Raw genomic sequence first — 16950 nt, 5'->3', positions numbered from 1 at the left:
AACAATAATAGCTCCACATTATCATGTCCTCCTCCTCATATCTTTGGGAAGTTTCTAATCAAAGGAACCATTGTCAGATGCCATCAAGGAGACACTGTTGAGGAAAACGAAAAGCTAATTTGTATTTTAATGGCTTTCATGTAACTTCTTCGTGGGAAAAATACTCCAAATAAATAAGCTCAAAAATCATCAGCTCAGTTAAATTTAAAAGGGCCATTGGGATGGGTCAGGTCATCTTTTTTTATGAGTCAAAAATACCTAGTGTATTCCTTATCCCTTCCATCCAGTGCACCCAGAATGCTGATTGACATAATCTCTAATTTGACTCCCAATTGTTGAAGCAGAATGCAAATAGCATTCTCATTCTCCTTAATCTTTCAAAGTCCCAACTGATGACCTTTGTGACTGTGATCTTGTTTAAAGACACCCTTCTTCCTTTTCAACGTCTCACAGCCTTTGGTTGAGGTCGACTGTACTGGATTAATCTGACAATTCTACCATGTCGAATAGCGATACACTGCAGTGGAGAGTACAAAAAGTAGCCCGAAAGTTACCAATGTATTTAACCATTTCTCTTTTCATCATATTATGCTGAAGTTGTATAATACATCGGTAAGGCCTACTTTGGAATATTGTGTGCAGTTTTGGTTACCAACCTACAGGAAAGATATAAATAAGTTTGTAAGAGTACAGAGAAAATTTACAAGGACTGTAGGAATTGAGTTCTAAGGAAAGATTGAATATGTTAGGACTTTATTCCTTGGATTGTAGAAGATTCAGGAGAGATTTGATAGAGGTATGCAAAATTAGGGGTATAGATAGGGTAAATGCAAGCAGGCTTTTTCCACTGATGTTAGGTGGGAGGCCATGGGTTAGGGGTGAAAGGTGAAAAGTTTAAGTAGAACATGAGGGCAAACTTCTTCACTCAGAGGATCATGAGAGTGTGGAACAAGCTGTGCGTGCAAGATTGATTTCAACATTTACGAGAAGTTTGGATAGATACATGGATGACAGGGTTATGGAGGGCTATGGTCTGGGAGTAGGCACTTTAAATGGTTTGGCTTGTACAAGATGGACCAAATGGCCTGTTTCTGTGCTGTACTTTTCTAAGACTCTATCAGCAATCTTTGAAGGAGGTGTGTTGCTGAACAAGCAGGATTCCATCAAGACCTCATCTATTTTCAGCAGGTCCTTTTGTTGACCAGCACACTGATACTGGAGGATGGCTTTTGACAAACTATCCGGCTTACATGACACCTATATAATCTTTAAGGTGTGCAGAGTAATCATTTTGTCTTTAAATTTACATTCTATTTTTTCCAAAAAAAAGGTGGTTTCAAAACTCAGCTGATTTATTACTTCCCTTGTATTTTTCACTCCTTTTCTAAAGTGCAGCAATGATTGTATCCAATTTACGATTTAATTTATTAATTGCAAAATCCTACCAAAACCCCATTCTTTAGAACTACCCCATTCCAAGAACTACCACACCACGGAGGACATGTCAAAAGAGTGCAAGTCTATTTTCTTGTAACGTCCACTGTTTCCAAAAGATACCAGTGAGCAGCAGGGACCTTGGATTATTTTATGCCTCCCATTTCACACTCATTTTAATTCCAAATGTGCTCCATCTTTAGACAAAATCTGATAATTTAAATATACCAATTAATTTGAAGCCTTGTCAAGTGATGTGGATTATTATTACATTGACAAGAATTGTCAGCTCCAGTGCTTTGGAAAGCACTCTTCCTTTCATTGAAGTACCTCTGCATTAATATTACCATACTAATTTGAGATTAAATGACCATCTTCAGCACTGTATCTTTCTGTGATTACAGAGCACAGTTTAGGCCAATGAATTATTTCTTGTCATTTCTTTTTCACAGGCAAATACAAAAAATAGTTCATGACATCAAAAAGAATGATGGTGGAATTATCCGCAAGTTTAAAAAGTAAGTTAATGTTTCATTCTAAGTTATTATATTATTTATAAACCTATCTTTTGTTCAGTTTTCAGCAAAGTTCTCCATGAAGATCAGAATTAATTGCATTTCTGAATGCATTATTTTCCTAAAGAAACCAAACAGAACAGCCTTCTATTGTTACTGCTCCTATCCTGACAAAGACCCAAGCAGTTGTGGTCATTTTGATTCCACATCCCATTCCCATTCTGACATGTCTATCCACGGCCTCCTCTACTGTAAAGATGAAGCCACACTCAGGTTGGAGGAACAACACCTTATATTCCGTCTGGGTAGCCTCCAACCTGATGGCATGAACATCGACTACTCTAACTTCCACTAATGCCCCACCTCCCCCTCGTACCCCATCTGTTACTTATTTTTATACACACATTCTTTCTCTCACTCTCCTTTTTCTCCCTCTGTTCCTCTGAATATACCCCTTGCCCATCCTCTGGGTCCCGCCCCCCTTGTCTTTCTTCCCGGACCTCCTGTCCCATGATCCTCTCGTATCCCTTTTGCCTATCACCTGTCCAGCTCTTGGCTCCATCCCTCCCCCTCCTGTCTTCTCCTATCATTTTGGATCTCCCCCTCCCCCTCCAACTTTCAAATCCCTTACTCACTCTTCCTTCAGTTAGTCCTGACGAAGGGTCTCGGCCTGAAACGTCGACTGTACCTCTTCCTAGAGATGCTGCCTGGCCTGCTGCGTTCACCAGCAACTTTTACGTGTGTTGCTTGAATTTCCAGCATCTGCAGAATTCCTGTTGTTTGTGGTTACTTTGAGTATATTTTGTTCCCACAAGGTGCATGCCTTTTTAAACTTCCAAATAAATTAACCTTTGACCTGTCTAATTTAAAAAGCGGATATATCAAATAAAATGATTAATATTTTCTATTACTTTATGATTGTTTTGCTAGATTATAGTTTTTTATTCTCTTTTGTGTCTTGTATAATTTTGGTTGACATTTTCTGTGTTTTAGTGCCGAGAGCAGAAGATACGAATCTTCTTTGTCACTTCACCTTTCTGTCCTTTCTCATCTAGAAATATCTATCCTAATATCTTTAAACTCAATTTTGTCAGATGATGCCCAGTGTCTTTTTACCACAATAAGGACAAATTATTAGTGGTAAATATTGTTTTACTATTTAGAATACACTTGATTTTTGAAAAGATGGTGTTTGAAATGGATCTTTACACCACATGTACTGCATGTTTCCACAAGTGGGAACATGCAACCTGTGCTAATGCAGCATTATGTATATGCTTCATTCATATATTTAGTTTCATGGAAAAGCATATTTAAAATCGTTTTTATTTTCCTTTTCAAGATGTTCGTATTATTGATGTTACATTGTGGTGTGATTGTTGTATTGTGAAGCTGCAGTTGGATTTTATTACGGTTATAGCTAGTTTAAGATCCCTGTTTTGTGTAAGAATGTGGATTTTATTTTCGCCCCTCTGATTGATTGTTCAAATGTAGCCAAGTGTGGGAATGTGTTTGATACACACACACACACCACACACACACACACACACACACCACACACACACACACACACACACACACACACTCACACTTGCTGCAATGCCAAGAGGATTGCAGCAGTGAAAATGGCTATTGGCTCTACAGCGTTCAAATGGGGCGACCAGCCTTGCTGATCATCATTGCTGGCTCTGATGTAACATATCTAATCATTCGCAGATGGCAGAAAAGTTCTTGGATCTTCTTCCAGTCTGAGGAACCAATAAAGTTATGGGGCCATAAAACACAGAAGTAGCCTGCCAAGTCAGCAGCAGATATCAAACCATCATCTTCATAAACCCCGCTGTTATGCCATTTCTCTCCCCCCCTTCTCTCTCTCTCTCTCTCTCTCTCTCTCTTTCTCAAATGTGCGCGCGTGCGCGCGCGCACACACACACACACACACACACACACACACACACACACACAGTCTTGTGAAAGTTGACATCAGAAACTGGAACTGGTAGGGCAATATAACTTTAACATCTTTGGGATCTGAGAGGAAACAAAAGCACATAGGGGAAATCTACATAGTCACAAGGAGAATGTGCAAGCACCAGGACAATACCCGAGCTTAGAATTGATCACTGGATCTGTGAAATGGTGGTTCTGATAGCTACACCAGCAGACAGTCCCTGAGTTTCTAATTTCAAATGTGCTAAATTAGATTAGTTTTATTTGTCACATGAGCATCAAAACATTGAAACATACAGTAAAATGCATCGTTTGCATCAACAAGCCGCACAATCCAAGAATGTGCTGGGGTCAGCCCACAAGTGTCACCATGCTTCCAGGGCCAACATAGCAAACACACAACTTACTAATCCTAAACCGTACATCGTTGGAACGTGGAAACCAGAGCACCTGGAGGAAACGCACACAGTCATGGGGTGAACATGCAAACTCCTACAGTCAGTGGCAGGAACTGAGCCCTGTTCAGTAATCACTGGCATAGTAAAGCTTTGCAATAACCACTGTGCTACTGTGCCACTAACAGCTATGTCACCAAGCTAGTCATAGTCATAGCCATAGTCATACTTTATTGATCCCGGGGGAAATTGGCTTTTGTTACAGTTGCACCATAAATAATAAATAGTGGTTGAACCATAAATAGTTAAATAGTAATATGTAAATTATGCCAGTAAAATATGAAATAAGTCCAGGACCAGCCTATTGGCTCAGGATGTCTAATCCTCCAAGGGAGGAGTTGTAAAGTTTGATGGCCACAGGCAGGAATGACTTCCAATGACGCTCTGTGCTCCATCTCGGTGGAATGAGTCTCTGGCTGAATGTACTCCTGTGCCCACCCAGTACATTATGTAGTGGATGGGAGACATTGACCAAGATGGCATGCAACTTAGACAGCATCCTCTTTTCAGACACCACCGTGACAGAGTCCAGTTCCATCCCCACAACATCACTGGGCTTACGAATGAGTTTGTTGATTCTGTTGGTGTCTGCTACCCTCAGCCTGCTGCCCCAGCACACAACAGCAAACATGAAACTGGCCACCATAGACTCGTAGAACATCCTCAGCATCGTCCGGCAGATGTTAAAGGACCTCAGTCTCCTCAGGAAATAGAGACGGCTCTGACCCTTCTTGTAGACAGCGTCAGTGTTCTTTGACCAGTCCAGTTTATTGTCAATTCGTATCCTCAGGTATTTGTAATCCTTCACCATGTCCACACTGACCCCCTGGATGGAAACAGGGGTCACCGGTACCTTAGCTCTCCTCAGGTCTACCACCAGCTCCTTAGTCTTTTTCACATTAAGCTGCAGATAATTCTGCTCACACCATGTGACAAAGTTTCCTACCGTAGCCCTGTACTCAGCCTCACCTCCCTTGCTGATGCATCCAACTATGGCAGAGTCATCCGAAAACTTCTGAAGATGACAAGACTCTGTGCAGTAGTTGAAGTCCGAGGTGTAAATGGTGAAGAGAAAGGGAGACAAGACAGTCCCCTGTGGAGCCCCAGTGCTGCTGATCACTCTGTCAGACACACAGTGTTGCAAGCACACATACTGTGGTCTGCCAGTCAGGTAATCAAGAATCCATGACACCAGGGAAGCATCCACCTGCATCGCTGTCAGCTTCTCCCCCAGCAGAGCAGGGCGGATGGTGTTGAATACACTGGAAAAGCCAAAAAACATGACCCTCACAGTGCTCGCTGGCTTGTCCAGGTGGGCGCAGACATGGTTCAGCAGGTAGACGATGGCATCCTCAACTCCTAGTCGGGGCTGGCAGGTGAACTGGAGGGGATCTAAGTGTGGCCTGACCATAGGCCGGAGCTGCTAACTGCTATGCCCGCATGCGGCTAATCGCTGGGCTACTGTGCCGCGGACATTTGCGGTTCCTTTCAGCAATGACTTACGGAGATGTGCTGACATTTTTGTTGAACTCTTTGGCATTCTTGTCGAATGTTCCTACTTGCCTTGATGGGTATTTTGCTGCTATGAACTGGGAAACACACCTCCATCCCGCCAGTCTACATGTTGGAGAACTGCCGCATGGCAGGCAGTATCTATGGAAGGGGATGAACTGTCAGCACTTTAGACTGAGACCCTTCGTCAAGTAACACTCACAACAAGGAAAAACTCTCTTTATTTGTTCCTTCCCCTACCAGGAATAATGTGGACAATCAGAGTATTGAATTTCCTTCACAAACAACAGGAATTCTGCAGATGCTGGAAATTCAAGCAACACACACCAAAGTTGCTGGTGAACGCAGCAGGCCAGGCAGCATCTATTGAATTTCCTTGCTTATTGCTACCAGATTACTTACTGGATTAATGTACAGTATTAACCATTTGGGAGTGCTAATCATGACTATTTGACAAACGTGAAGGAATTGATACTTGCAAATTACATAATAGCATTCTTCATAAAAATTAGAATGTTAATTTTGCATCTAGTGGGATACATTTTTCACCTGAGTGGTTCTGATGGAGAAGCTCATTATTATTAAGCACATTTGAAGCTCAAAAAATTTTTCACTGATAAAAAGGATCGGTTTAAGTCAGTCATTATTTGATACATTTAACATACGTTTTCAAGTTTTTCAATTGTTAATTCTGTTTGTGAAACCTAGTTCTGGGGATCATGGACTTAACATGAAATATTGAAAATATTTTTGTCCTTCCAGATCTTACCTCACGGAAATGGATTATGATCTGACTAACTTAAATGTTGTTTTATGATTATTTACAGTTTTTATTTGCTTTTGAAAGTTCGAATGGAATTGTGTAAAGTGATTGATGAGATGGGTTGACTTAATGGTCACTTAATCTTCCCCAAATTTGACAAATGAAAAATGTATTTGTGGGGTTATGCTAATTAAAAACCTGAATTTGCTAAGTTGTTAGACTTTCCTCCATCTCATAGGTTCCAAAATGAGCAAGTGGCCTTGATGCGTAAGACTGGGAGAAATACTTGGGATCGGTATGAATAAACACTGAACGCCTGTTATTTCTTTCTCTCACCAGTGTGCTGCAGGCTTTGTGTGATGAAATAACCATGACTCTTTTAAAGCAGCTTATCTAAATAGAGACATTATCTTAAACTTTATTTGTACTAATGTATATTGTAGAAAATAGAATGATCACGGCATTTCAGAATTTTGAGGCCAATAATTTCTCGAACCCATGCCTTCAAAACAATGTCAGGTTGAACATTCTGAACTGAAACAAGAAACTTTATTTATAGCCCTCTGTCTCAATATATCATATTTCCTTGAGTATCACTTCTATTCTTATTAAAATATACTTTCGCTAATAAGAAGGCTCAGAGCTATACATTATACTTTAATAGTAAAGGAGGGCTCAAGTTTTAATGTTAGGTATTCTGCATATTTTAGAAATACAATGGATTCCTGTTAATTGGGCCATCAGTTAATCAGGGTAGCTGGTTATTTGGGACATCTCTTAAAGAACAAAAACAAATCCAGAAAACTGCCAGGATTCCATTCATTTATTTGGAACACTATGCCACCTAATTTGGGCAGGACACAGACCAAACAGGTTCTAACTAGCGTCAGTCGCGGGAACTTATGTAGTCGTTAGACGCTACACTGTGCTTAAAGCAAACAGTTTTTAAATAGCATCAGTTACGTGTGCTGGTGTTCAAAGAACAGTGACTTTTGTCACTGATAGTTGGCAAGAAATAAGCAATAGGACATTTCAGAACTGTCTTGCTCACCGCGGTTTCAAGCATTCAGACTTGGAGATGCCAGAAATGGCCGGGAGTGAAAATGAAATTATTTCACTACTTCAAGTTAGGAACAGTGAAAAATTTGAAGGTATCGTTCAACAGTCATCTGGAATGTTACAATGGAACAAGATTTGGAGGATGCAATCGTCGATAGCATTATAGGAAGGCAGTCCATTATCTGCATTATGTGTCAGCGCTGATTTTGTTCATTGCGCACACTGGGTGAATTCTTCCATTGCTAACTACTAGGAACTAATACACAGTTTTATAGTACTGTAGTGCCATTAGTAGTGTTCTAATTTGTTCTGTATTTCACTTAAATGCATAATTGTTACACAGTTTATCTTTTTTATACCCTTTTTAACTATTTCCATGAAACTGTGGCTAAATGAGGCAGCCACTTAATAGGCCAAAATGTACTGGTCCCGATGTGTCCCAATTAACTAGGATCCGCTGTAATTACTTGGTTTTGGTTCCCTAGCATTAGTTCCTGCAGATCTATAGTACAAGGTTGGCAGGGCCCAAAACATAAGTATGGTTATCGTGATTGTATTGCTACTTCCTCATCAGTCAACTGCAGGTGCAATTTTATAAGATGGGGAAGTGATTTTTTTGTTTGGTTTATTTTTCCTTTGAGGTGGAGTTGCTTTGCAGGTGCATGGTTTCTCTTAAAAGAGTAAAACCAAGACTGATTATTCCGTATTGTGCTTTCATTGGAATAGAAACTTTAATTGTCTACTGACTTGAAGGTCTATTATTGTATGGTAACCAAAACAGAAAACTTAAAGTATAACTGGGCAAACATTCCTTTCAATATATGAATGGAGAATAGGTGATAGTGTTATTGTAGAATGAAGTACCATTAATAATCTGTAAAACGGAAAAAGGGAATACTGTAATGAAACTAATATTGTCTCAGATATGTAGTGGTTACATTTATCAGAATTGTTGTTCAAGGAAATATGGTACATTTGGAGAAATGCTCAGGATTTCAATAAGAATCTCATTTTGTGGGATGTCCCTCATACATTATGAAATGAAGACTTGTTCTTCCTAGTTTCCAAGAAATTATGATCAAAACCTTCTGATGGATTTAATGAGATCATTCATCATTAAATGACTCTAAATTCCTGGATGCATTTGGTTTTTACAAGTTGAGTGATCATTCCTTTGTACAATTAGAAATGCTTACCCAGAAAAGCTAACAGTTCCGTCACAGTCAGAATGAATGCAGCAACTAAATATTTACTAAACTAACAACTGCATATCTTTCATAGGTGTATATTCTGTTACATGCAGTACTGTAGAGATTTTCTGTTCCAAGTTAATGCGTTGTGACCTCTGTTAAAATTAAACAGGTTTATTTAATCTATTACAGAACAAGAACACTTTGGTTAGAAAATTATTTCATTGATTTTGGCACATATTACTATTTTGTCCTTGTAGTTTTTAATGGTCAATGCTATATCAATTAATAAAGAATTGCATTAGAAGTTTTAACAAAATTTCAGCTGTTCAGATTGGTAGAGGATATTCTTACAATAATAAAGCAGCTGATTTGCATCACCAGAAAAGACACTAAATAAATTATTTACTGGTATATTTGAATAAAGGAAGATTTTACTAGTAAGATTTGTTTGTACATCAGGGGACTAGCATTACTCTGGGCTCAGTTGATAGTGCTGTCACCTCCGGGCTAGAATGTTGTTGACTCTTTCTCCAGAGCCCTGAGCACTTTATCTCAAATGGCACTACAGTACTCCAAGAGTGAGACGGGATTGGAGCTGCTATTAGTGTGGTACCACATTGAAACAATCTGACCTCGCAGCTGCATGTGGAACAATTTGTTGTATGATTGAAAAGAAAGCAAGGGTGTTCTCTCAAAGTTCTGGCCGATATTTATTGTTAAACCAACCCTAATGAAATAGTTAAAAATCAAGATATATTTCACAGCCGATTAGCTACATGATATCAGTGACCACACTTGTTTGATTGCTTTAGAGCATCTGGTATTCTGAAAGATGATCTAGTGCTTTCCAGGCATATATGAGTAATTAACTCTTCCCGTGCTTCCAGCGGGTACAGGTATCAATTATAACCGACGTTTCAATGACAAACTCCGCCATCTTCATCAGGGATGATCCCCGATGAAGATAGTGAAGTTTCTCATTGAAGTGTCAGTTATAATCAATGCCTGTACCTGTCTGGAAGCCTGGGAAGAGTTAATTCATCTGGTATTCTGACTTATTAGAACACTCCGTAAGGTGACCCACATGCCTGCCTACAAAGATGCATTATGGCTTGAAAATCTGGATCCTGTAAGATGTCGTAAAACTTGATGCATCGAGTTGGAAAATGCACCTTGCATGTTCTGCTTAAGGAAACTAATTGCTAAAGTGAAAAAAAGATTCTAATATTGAACTGACTAAACTATCTTTTGTGGTTTGGTGATGTAAATATGTTACTTTAGGCTCCAAGAGGCAAACAGGCAGTGGTGGGGGGGGGGGGGGGTTATAAATACCTCTGCATTCTTTTTCTCCATTTATATTACCTACCAGCAGGCTTCTGCATCACCAGATAGTGTATTGCAGCAGGACGTTTCTGCATCTTTCCTATGGTGATTGTAATACCCCTAAAAGTGAAGCAGTGATCCATCTGGGTAAAACTGCTTGCTGCCCACCTGTTCAATAACTATTGTTAAAACATACCTCACATTCTCTTGAAAGGCAGTCCGGAACTTTGTATCGATGTGTGAAGAACGCCAGTGCCTCACTTTATTTACTGACCAGGCGCTTTTCAAAAAGCTAACTTCATTCACATGGCCTCTGGCAGTGAACCAAATACTGTTGTGCTTCTAACATGCATGGACTAACTTGGATTTGCTCTTACATCTGGATAACACCTTGTGCATGTTATACTTAAACCACTAACAATTTGAAGTTTAACATTCCCTGCCACTGTAGTTCTTGTCTTGACTCTTGCGTCTACTGTTTTTAATTGCTGCAGAATCACAAAACAAACAGCACCTACTGTTCCTGACAGAGATTACTCAGGTAATGTATGCAAAAAAATCTTGATATAAATTAAAAAGCAAATGGGATGTGCTTCTTTTATTTTTCTCTGAGAGGAAACATGCAAAATAACTCGAGAAAATTGAAGATATTTAGCTAATTTAGCTTTGCCCAGTTAATTCCAGAAACCTTTGGTCATAGCAAGAACACCAGCATAAATATTTATCACACCTCTCACAGCAGGGAATGGTAGGAATAAGATTTATGATATTTGAAAAGTGCTACCATGATTGAACATACAGTGCCTATTTATTTTTGAGTGAAACACATTAAAATATAACTGATTTTTTTTGCAAGTGATACTTGGCGGGTCCTGATGATGCATACATGTACAACATACCAAGCAATTCTCCAGCCTTCAATCACTTTTGAAAGCATTACTACAGATTTATAATGGATGCAACTTTTTGATGAGTTTACTGTAAGCAAAATTCAATGTTAATTCAAGTTTCTTTTATTTTAATCACTTATAAGTTTACTGTCAGTGCAACTTAAAACTTTTCAAAGTCTGCTACTTTGTGTTAAAATATTGAAGAGACTAGTGCAATGGAATATTACAATGTTAAAAAAAGCTTTTTATTACATTCATCTTAAAAGTAATCTTGTTCTGTCAGATGTTCTTTCATAATTTAATTGTACATCTGGAATAAAAAGATGGTTGAGTTAATCAAAAGTAAGAATGTATTATAATGCATTTTCAATGGACACATCACATGCTGCCTTTAAGAGAATTATCACTAAAATTCTATTGGCCAATGATCCAGATGGCTATTGTAGGAAATGTACAAGAGCACCAAAACCCCACATATCTTCAAAATCCTTACAGCCCCTGTAGATTACTTTCAGGATCAGAAACAGGTTTATTATCACTGACATACAGTATGTCGTCAATGGTGGAGGGGAAGAAGTTGTGCCTAAAATGTTGAGTGAGTGTCCTCATCCTCCTCCCTGATCATAATAATGAGAAGGAGACATATCGTGGGTGGTGAGGTCTTTAATGATGGATACCACCTTTTTGAGTCATCGCCTTTTGAAGATGTCCTTGTGATGAGGAGGCTAATGTGCAAATAGAGGTGGCAGAGTTTACCTTTCTCGATCAATAAATAAAAACCAAATTTATTTTCCTCACCTGGATTTCTACGTAACTCATTTCTAAAACTGAGATTCTACTTTTGTTTCCTTGGAGGATCAAGTATATAAAGATTCCTTACGCTATTGACATTGTGAACAGTTCCAGCACAAATTGCACCTATTTTTAAAAAGTATATTCGACCCTGAGCTTCTGCTCATACTTATTTGCGAATTACCAAATGTAATATCTGTTTTACAAATTATTCCCTGGTGATGGTTAAGGGTGTGAAGATAGATGGATACATCTGAATGTGAAAGAAAGCAGTTTAAACAATTTTATGATAAATGTGCTAAACTATTTTCTTGATAGATTGGACTACAATTTTTTAGTTCTAAATTTTAAAAAATTAAAAGTTTTCTAAGTTTTGGAGTTCTTTGTGCCCAACGGATCCTTCTTGACCAGTAAGAAATTAATGGATATTTCATATAATTGTAAATTTCTCCATGGTTAATAGCAAGTTTTACTTCTAGCACTCTGATTTTCACTGTGCTGTAGAAGGTCATAAAAACTCGTGTGATTCTGACATTTTAATTTAATATTCAATAAACCTATGTACAAGTTATACTGAAGGCAAGTGAATTATGCCAGATACTCTAGCATTATTGACCAGAACCTCTAGATCCTGTCATTGGAACCGTCCTTCCTCACAACACCTTCCACACCTGACTCCGGGCCCTCCTGCACCTCAACACTGTGATGCAAATTTGGAAGCTTCATCACATTCAAACCCTGTTGGAGGTCCAATCGGATTTCATTCACTTATTAGTGTGGAAGGGCCACTTTATCATTGGCTTTATTTATACTGAATGTGGTTTAGACATCTTAACTTTCTGGCCAGATGTTCTACATTTCTCAGAAGACAATTAAAAGGAATAAGAGTCTCAGCTTGCCTGATATTCTCCAACATCCATATCATAGCTCTTCCAATAATTTGTTTTCTTTTGCATCACTCCAAAGTAAAATATTATTATATTAATATAAATGTTAGTTTATTAAGAATTAACTTTTCTTATTCTTACTAATAGAAGGAGCTGAAGGTCCAGATGGTGAACAATGGTCTGACAATGAATTTGTAAGTACTCTGTGTAAAACTATTTGATTGAATTGTCATTAATGGTGTAACAAAACAGTGTAACTGGAAGGACGCCTAACGTTGGAATGTTTGTGTAAAGTGCACTATTTAAACAGATTCATTTCAATGGACTATATCTTGGTGTGTGCCCACCGCCGAGAATCACTGCTCTTAGTGTATCCAGGCCAATACTTACCACATGTATAAGTTTCATTGGCTCAAGCCGTCCAAGGGTCAAAGTGCAGGGTTTAAAATGGGTACTGAAGAAACTCCATCAGCCCCAAAACTCCCCTTTAGCAGAGAGCAAATTATGTTGTGTAGAACTTATGCTGAAATTGTGCTGAATCGTGTGAATTCTATTTATCTGATCCCATATGCTGTAAAACTGGAGAAGGTGAGCTTTTCCAACTATCAGGGCATGAGGATTATTGAATAGCTTCTAAATTCAGTGACACTTAAAAATAGTCTTTTTTCTTGAAAATAAGGAGTGAAAATAGCTAAAATTGCATAAAACAAATAAATGTTCATTTAAATTAAATTAAAGCAAAATACTTATTAAAAATGAAACTTGCCTTCAGCTTTACTTTTGCTCCCCAGCTTTACAATGCCCATTGAATTCAACAACCTCCTTTAGGTCTTACTCCAAGCCTAGGCTGTTACAGGACCCAACGAGATTTCCCACTGTAAATGTGTTTCATTCAGTCAGTTTGTTTAATTCAGAATTTTATATTATCAGAACTCACAGACAAAATTCTTTGAATGAGATTGTTCTTGATAGGGCAAGTACATAGGCATCCATTCAAAACAGAGATGCGGAGGAATTTCTTTAGCCAGGGTGTGGTGAATTTGTGGAATTTGTTGCCACAGGCAGCTGTGGAGGCCAGATAGTTGGATGTATTTAAGGCAGAGATTGATAGGTTCTTGATTGGAGATGGCATCAAAAGTTAAGGGGAGAAGGTCGGGAAATGAGGTTGAGGAGGAGGAAAGAAAAGGATCAGCTATGATTGAATGGCAGAGCAGACTCAATGGGCCAAATGGCCTAATTCTGCTCCTGTGTCTTATGGTCTCATGGTCTTAAAATGATTTAATGTGACCAGGTTTTAAAGCACAATGGAGGCAGGACTTAAATAAATGAATGTTGGGTACAGAACCCATCAGATTTGTCTCATTAAGAGTATGGTGCTGTACTTTGGATATCTGCAGGTGTGATGTATTCATTACAATTGGATTCATCTGTTGAAAATCTGCAAGGTAATTCTGCAGCAATTTTTGTATAAAAACTAGTTTTCACTGATATTAAATTGCAGGTGCCCCAGTTCACATTGCTCATTTTATGTACTCATCAGCTTTTTGGCTAGAGATTTCTCCCACTATCTGATTAACCAAACACCATTTGTTTTTATTGCTTCAAATCATGAAAAACCAGTAAAATGGAGAATCAATAAGTTGAGGAAGCTGGAAGATTATGTTCCATGCTTTTGGTAAAATATGTCCTTTGTAGACTTTAGAAGGAATGTTTTAGTGTAGTATAATTTATGAATTTATTACCCATAAATTTCCCTGGGTTATTTTGCACATGAACCAAAGGTATGATGTCATGATTGAGATATTAGTAGATTTTGCTACCAAGATACAATAATCCTTCTGAGAGATTTGGGCTTTGCTTTTGTTAATTTAGAACACCAACATATTTTGTAAACATAAAATAATCCTTAAATGCAATATATACATAATTTCAGGACATCTCCCATAATTATAGATGAATCTTCGTTTTGACAAAATGCATGTTACTACAGAACAACAAGGATTTTGGTAAATGTTGGACATGCTCAAGAGAGAACTTTGAGGTGAAATTGTGCTAGAAGGGAAAAAGATCTAGAGTGGAAAATCTGCCTGGTATTAGGATAATTATATGTACCTTGCAATGCAGTAGAGATAAAAATGCAATTATTAAGGGAAAATTGACATTCACTTTGAGGTATGTGAGGTTATGATATTTCTTCCTGGTCCACAATGTAACTGTAATGTAAATAATGCCAGAAAATGTCCGGGCAGTTCAATCTACTAATGCACAAGCAGGACTACACAATGCAAGCATGACCTGCTTCAGTGTTAGTTAATGGAGACCAACCTCAGCTGGTCCAGGACCTGAAGTCTGACACAGGGCACTCATCTTAGTAACTCTAATTTACAAGTTATTCCTTACGTTGGCTTTTCCATGGATCATCCAAACCCCTCCACACTGTAATCCCCACAATTCACTGAAACAATCTTTGTTATGTCCCCAAATCACCAACCAGCCCTTTACGAACATGCACCATGTCTTAGCCTGGCCCTCATTAACCCAACTGCAACCCAGGCTCTGATTAGAACTTAATCCACCCCGAACGCTGGACTGTCCCCTGGCCAACCCTCCTTCCCCATATTGCAAAGCAGACCGTTGCAACTCACTTATGATTGCAAGCCCAACCCTAGTTCTCAGCAGCTGATTATCTTGACTCTCCCCAGCCCCAACCATCAAAGTCCCAGTCACCCTTCTCCTCCATGCAATAGAAACATAGAAACATAGAAAATAGGAGCAGGAGTAGGCCATTCGGCCCTTCGAGCCTGCACCGCCATTCAGTATGATCATGGCTGATCATCCAATTCAGAACCCTGTACCAGCCTTCCCTCCATACCCCCGATCCCTTTAGCCAAAAGGGCCATATCTAACTCCCTCTTAAATATAGCCAGTGAACTGGCCTCAACTGTTTCCTGTGGCAGAGAATTCCACAGATTCACCACTCTCTATGTGAAGAAGTTTTTCCTAATCTCGGTCCTAAAAGGCTTCCCCTTTATCCTCAAACTATGACCCCTCATTCTGGACTTCCTCAACATCGGGAACAATCTTCCTGCATCTAGCCTGTCCAATCCCTTTAGGATTTTATACGTTTCAATAAGATCCTCCCTCAATCTTCTAAATTCCAACGAGTATAAGCCTAGTCGATCCAGTCTTTCCTCATATGAAAGTCCTGCCATCCCAGGAATCAATCTGGTGAACCTTCTTTGTACTCCCTCTATGGCAAGAATGTCTTTCCTCAGATTAGGGGACCAAAACTGCACACAATACTCCAGGTGTGGTCTCACCAAGGCCTTGTACAACTGCAGTAGTACCTCCCTGCTCCTGTACTCGAATCCTCCTGCTATGAATGCCAGCATACCATTCGCCTTTTTCACTGCCTGCTGTACCTGCATGCTCACTTTCAATGACTGGTGTATAATGATAGATAGCTGATCTCCCCACCCCACCCTCTCCCACACTACTCGTCCCCGAGGATGTGAACAAGCAATGAACCTATTCTTGTTTGCACACCCTGGAAGGAGGGGCATTTTAATGCACTAAGTGTGAGGGCTAATCTTCAGCAGGCAATGCCTTGGGCTTATTATCTTTATAAATTTGCTTTGGCAGGTCCAAAAATGAGAGGATGTCAACAATGTTTTGTAGAAACCAGGGAATTTTGAAAGCCTAATTTTTTAAAGTATATCAGGCAATTAACAGATATTCTACTGCCTATCTTTCTAATTGCCAATTATGCTTCAAGTGTTCTAAGGAATTGGACAATGCTGAGAAGCACACTGTTGTTGTCCAGTTGACCTGAGGAGGTAGTGTCAGTCTCCACACCGAACCATTTTGTCTCCAGTAATGGAGCTACATTGGGAATTCAGTGATTCTGACTTGGCAACAGTAAAACATTAAGAGAAAATAAAAACAATATTTCTTCATGGTGTACAATAGATATCATTCTTGAGAATTGATGAATCCTCCCCGTCACATTGCTTGCACAGAAGCCGATGTAATTTACAAGCTTGCAGGCAGATATGAGCAAGAAATTGGATAGATAAAGATTATGATTCAAATTTCAGTAGAAGATGTAGAAAAACTGCACAAAGATCCACTAATGACTATAGCAGGACACCTAATAGCCTCTTCCACAAGTTAAGTT

The 16950-nt window shown here is 39.0% G+C and overlaps 1 protein-coding gene across 8 annotated transcripts in view; it reads left to right on the top strand.

The window, feature by feature from the left end:
* The window catches only part of blnk (B cell linker), a 199045-nt gene that overhangs the window by 124612 nt on the left and 57483 nt on the right, over window positions 1-16950 (top strand). For 5 of the 8 annotated variants that reach the window (XM_072239359.1, XM_072239364.1, XM_072239358.1 and 2 more), the window contains 4 exons: window positions 1887-1952; window positions 6868-6924; window positions 10699-10745; window positions 12921-12967. In XM_072239359.1, the coding sequence (XP_072095460.1) occupies window positions 1887-1952; window positions 6868-6924; window positions 10699-10745; window positions 12921-12967 (217 nt within the window). The remainder of the gene's footprint in view (window positions 1-1886; window positions 1953-6867; window positions 6925-10698; window positions 10746-12920; window positions 12968-16950) is intronic. The other 3 variants (XM_072239366.1, XM_072239360.1, XM_072239365.1) reach the window with 1 other exon arrangement.

This window comes from Mobula birostris, chromosome 21 (genome assembly GCF_030028105.1).
Source record: "Mobula birostris isolate sMobBir1 chromosome 21, sMobBir1.hap1, whole genome shotgun sequence".
NCBI lineage: Eukaryota > Metazoa > Chordata > Chondrichthyes > Myliobatiformes > Myliobatidae > Mobula > Mobula birostris.
The sequence above is the reverse complement of the archived record's forward strand: the minus strand, read 5'-3'. Positions and strand labels throughout refer to the sequence as shown.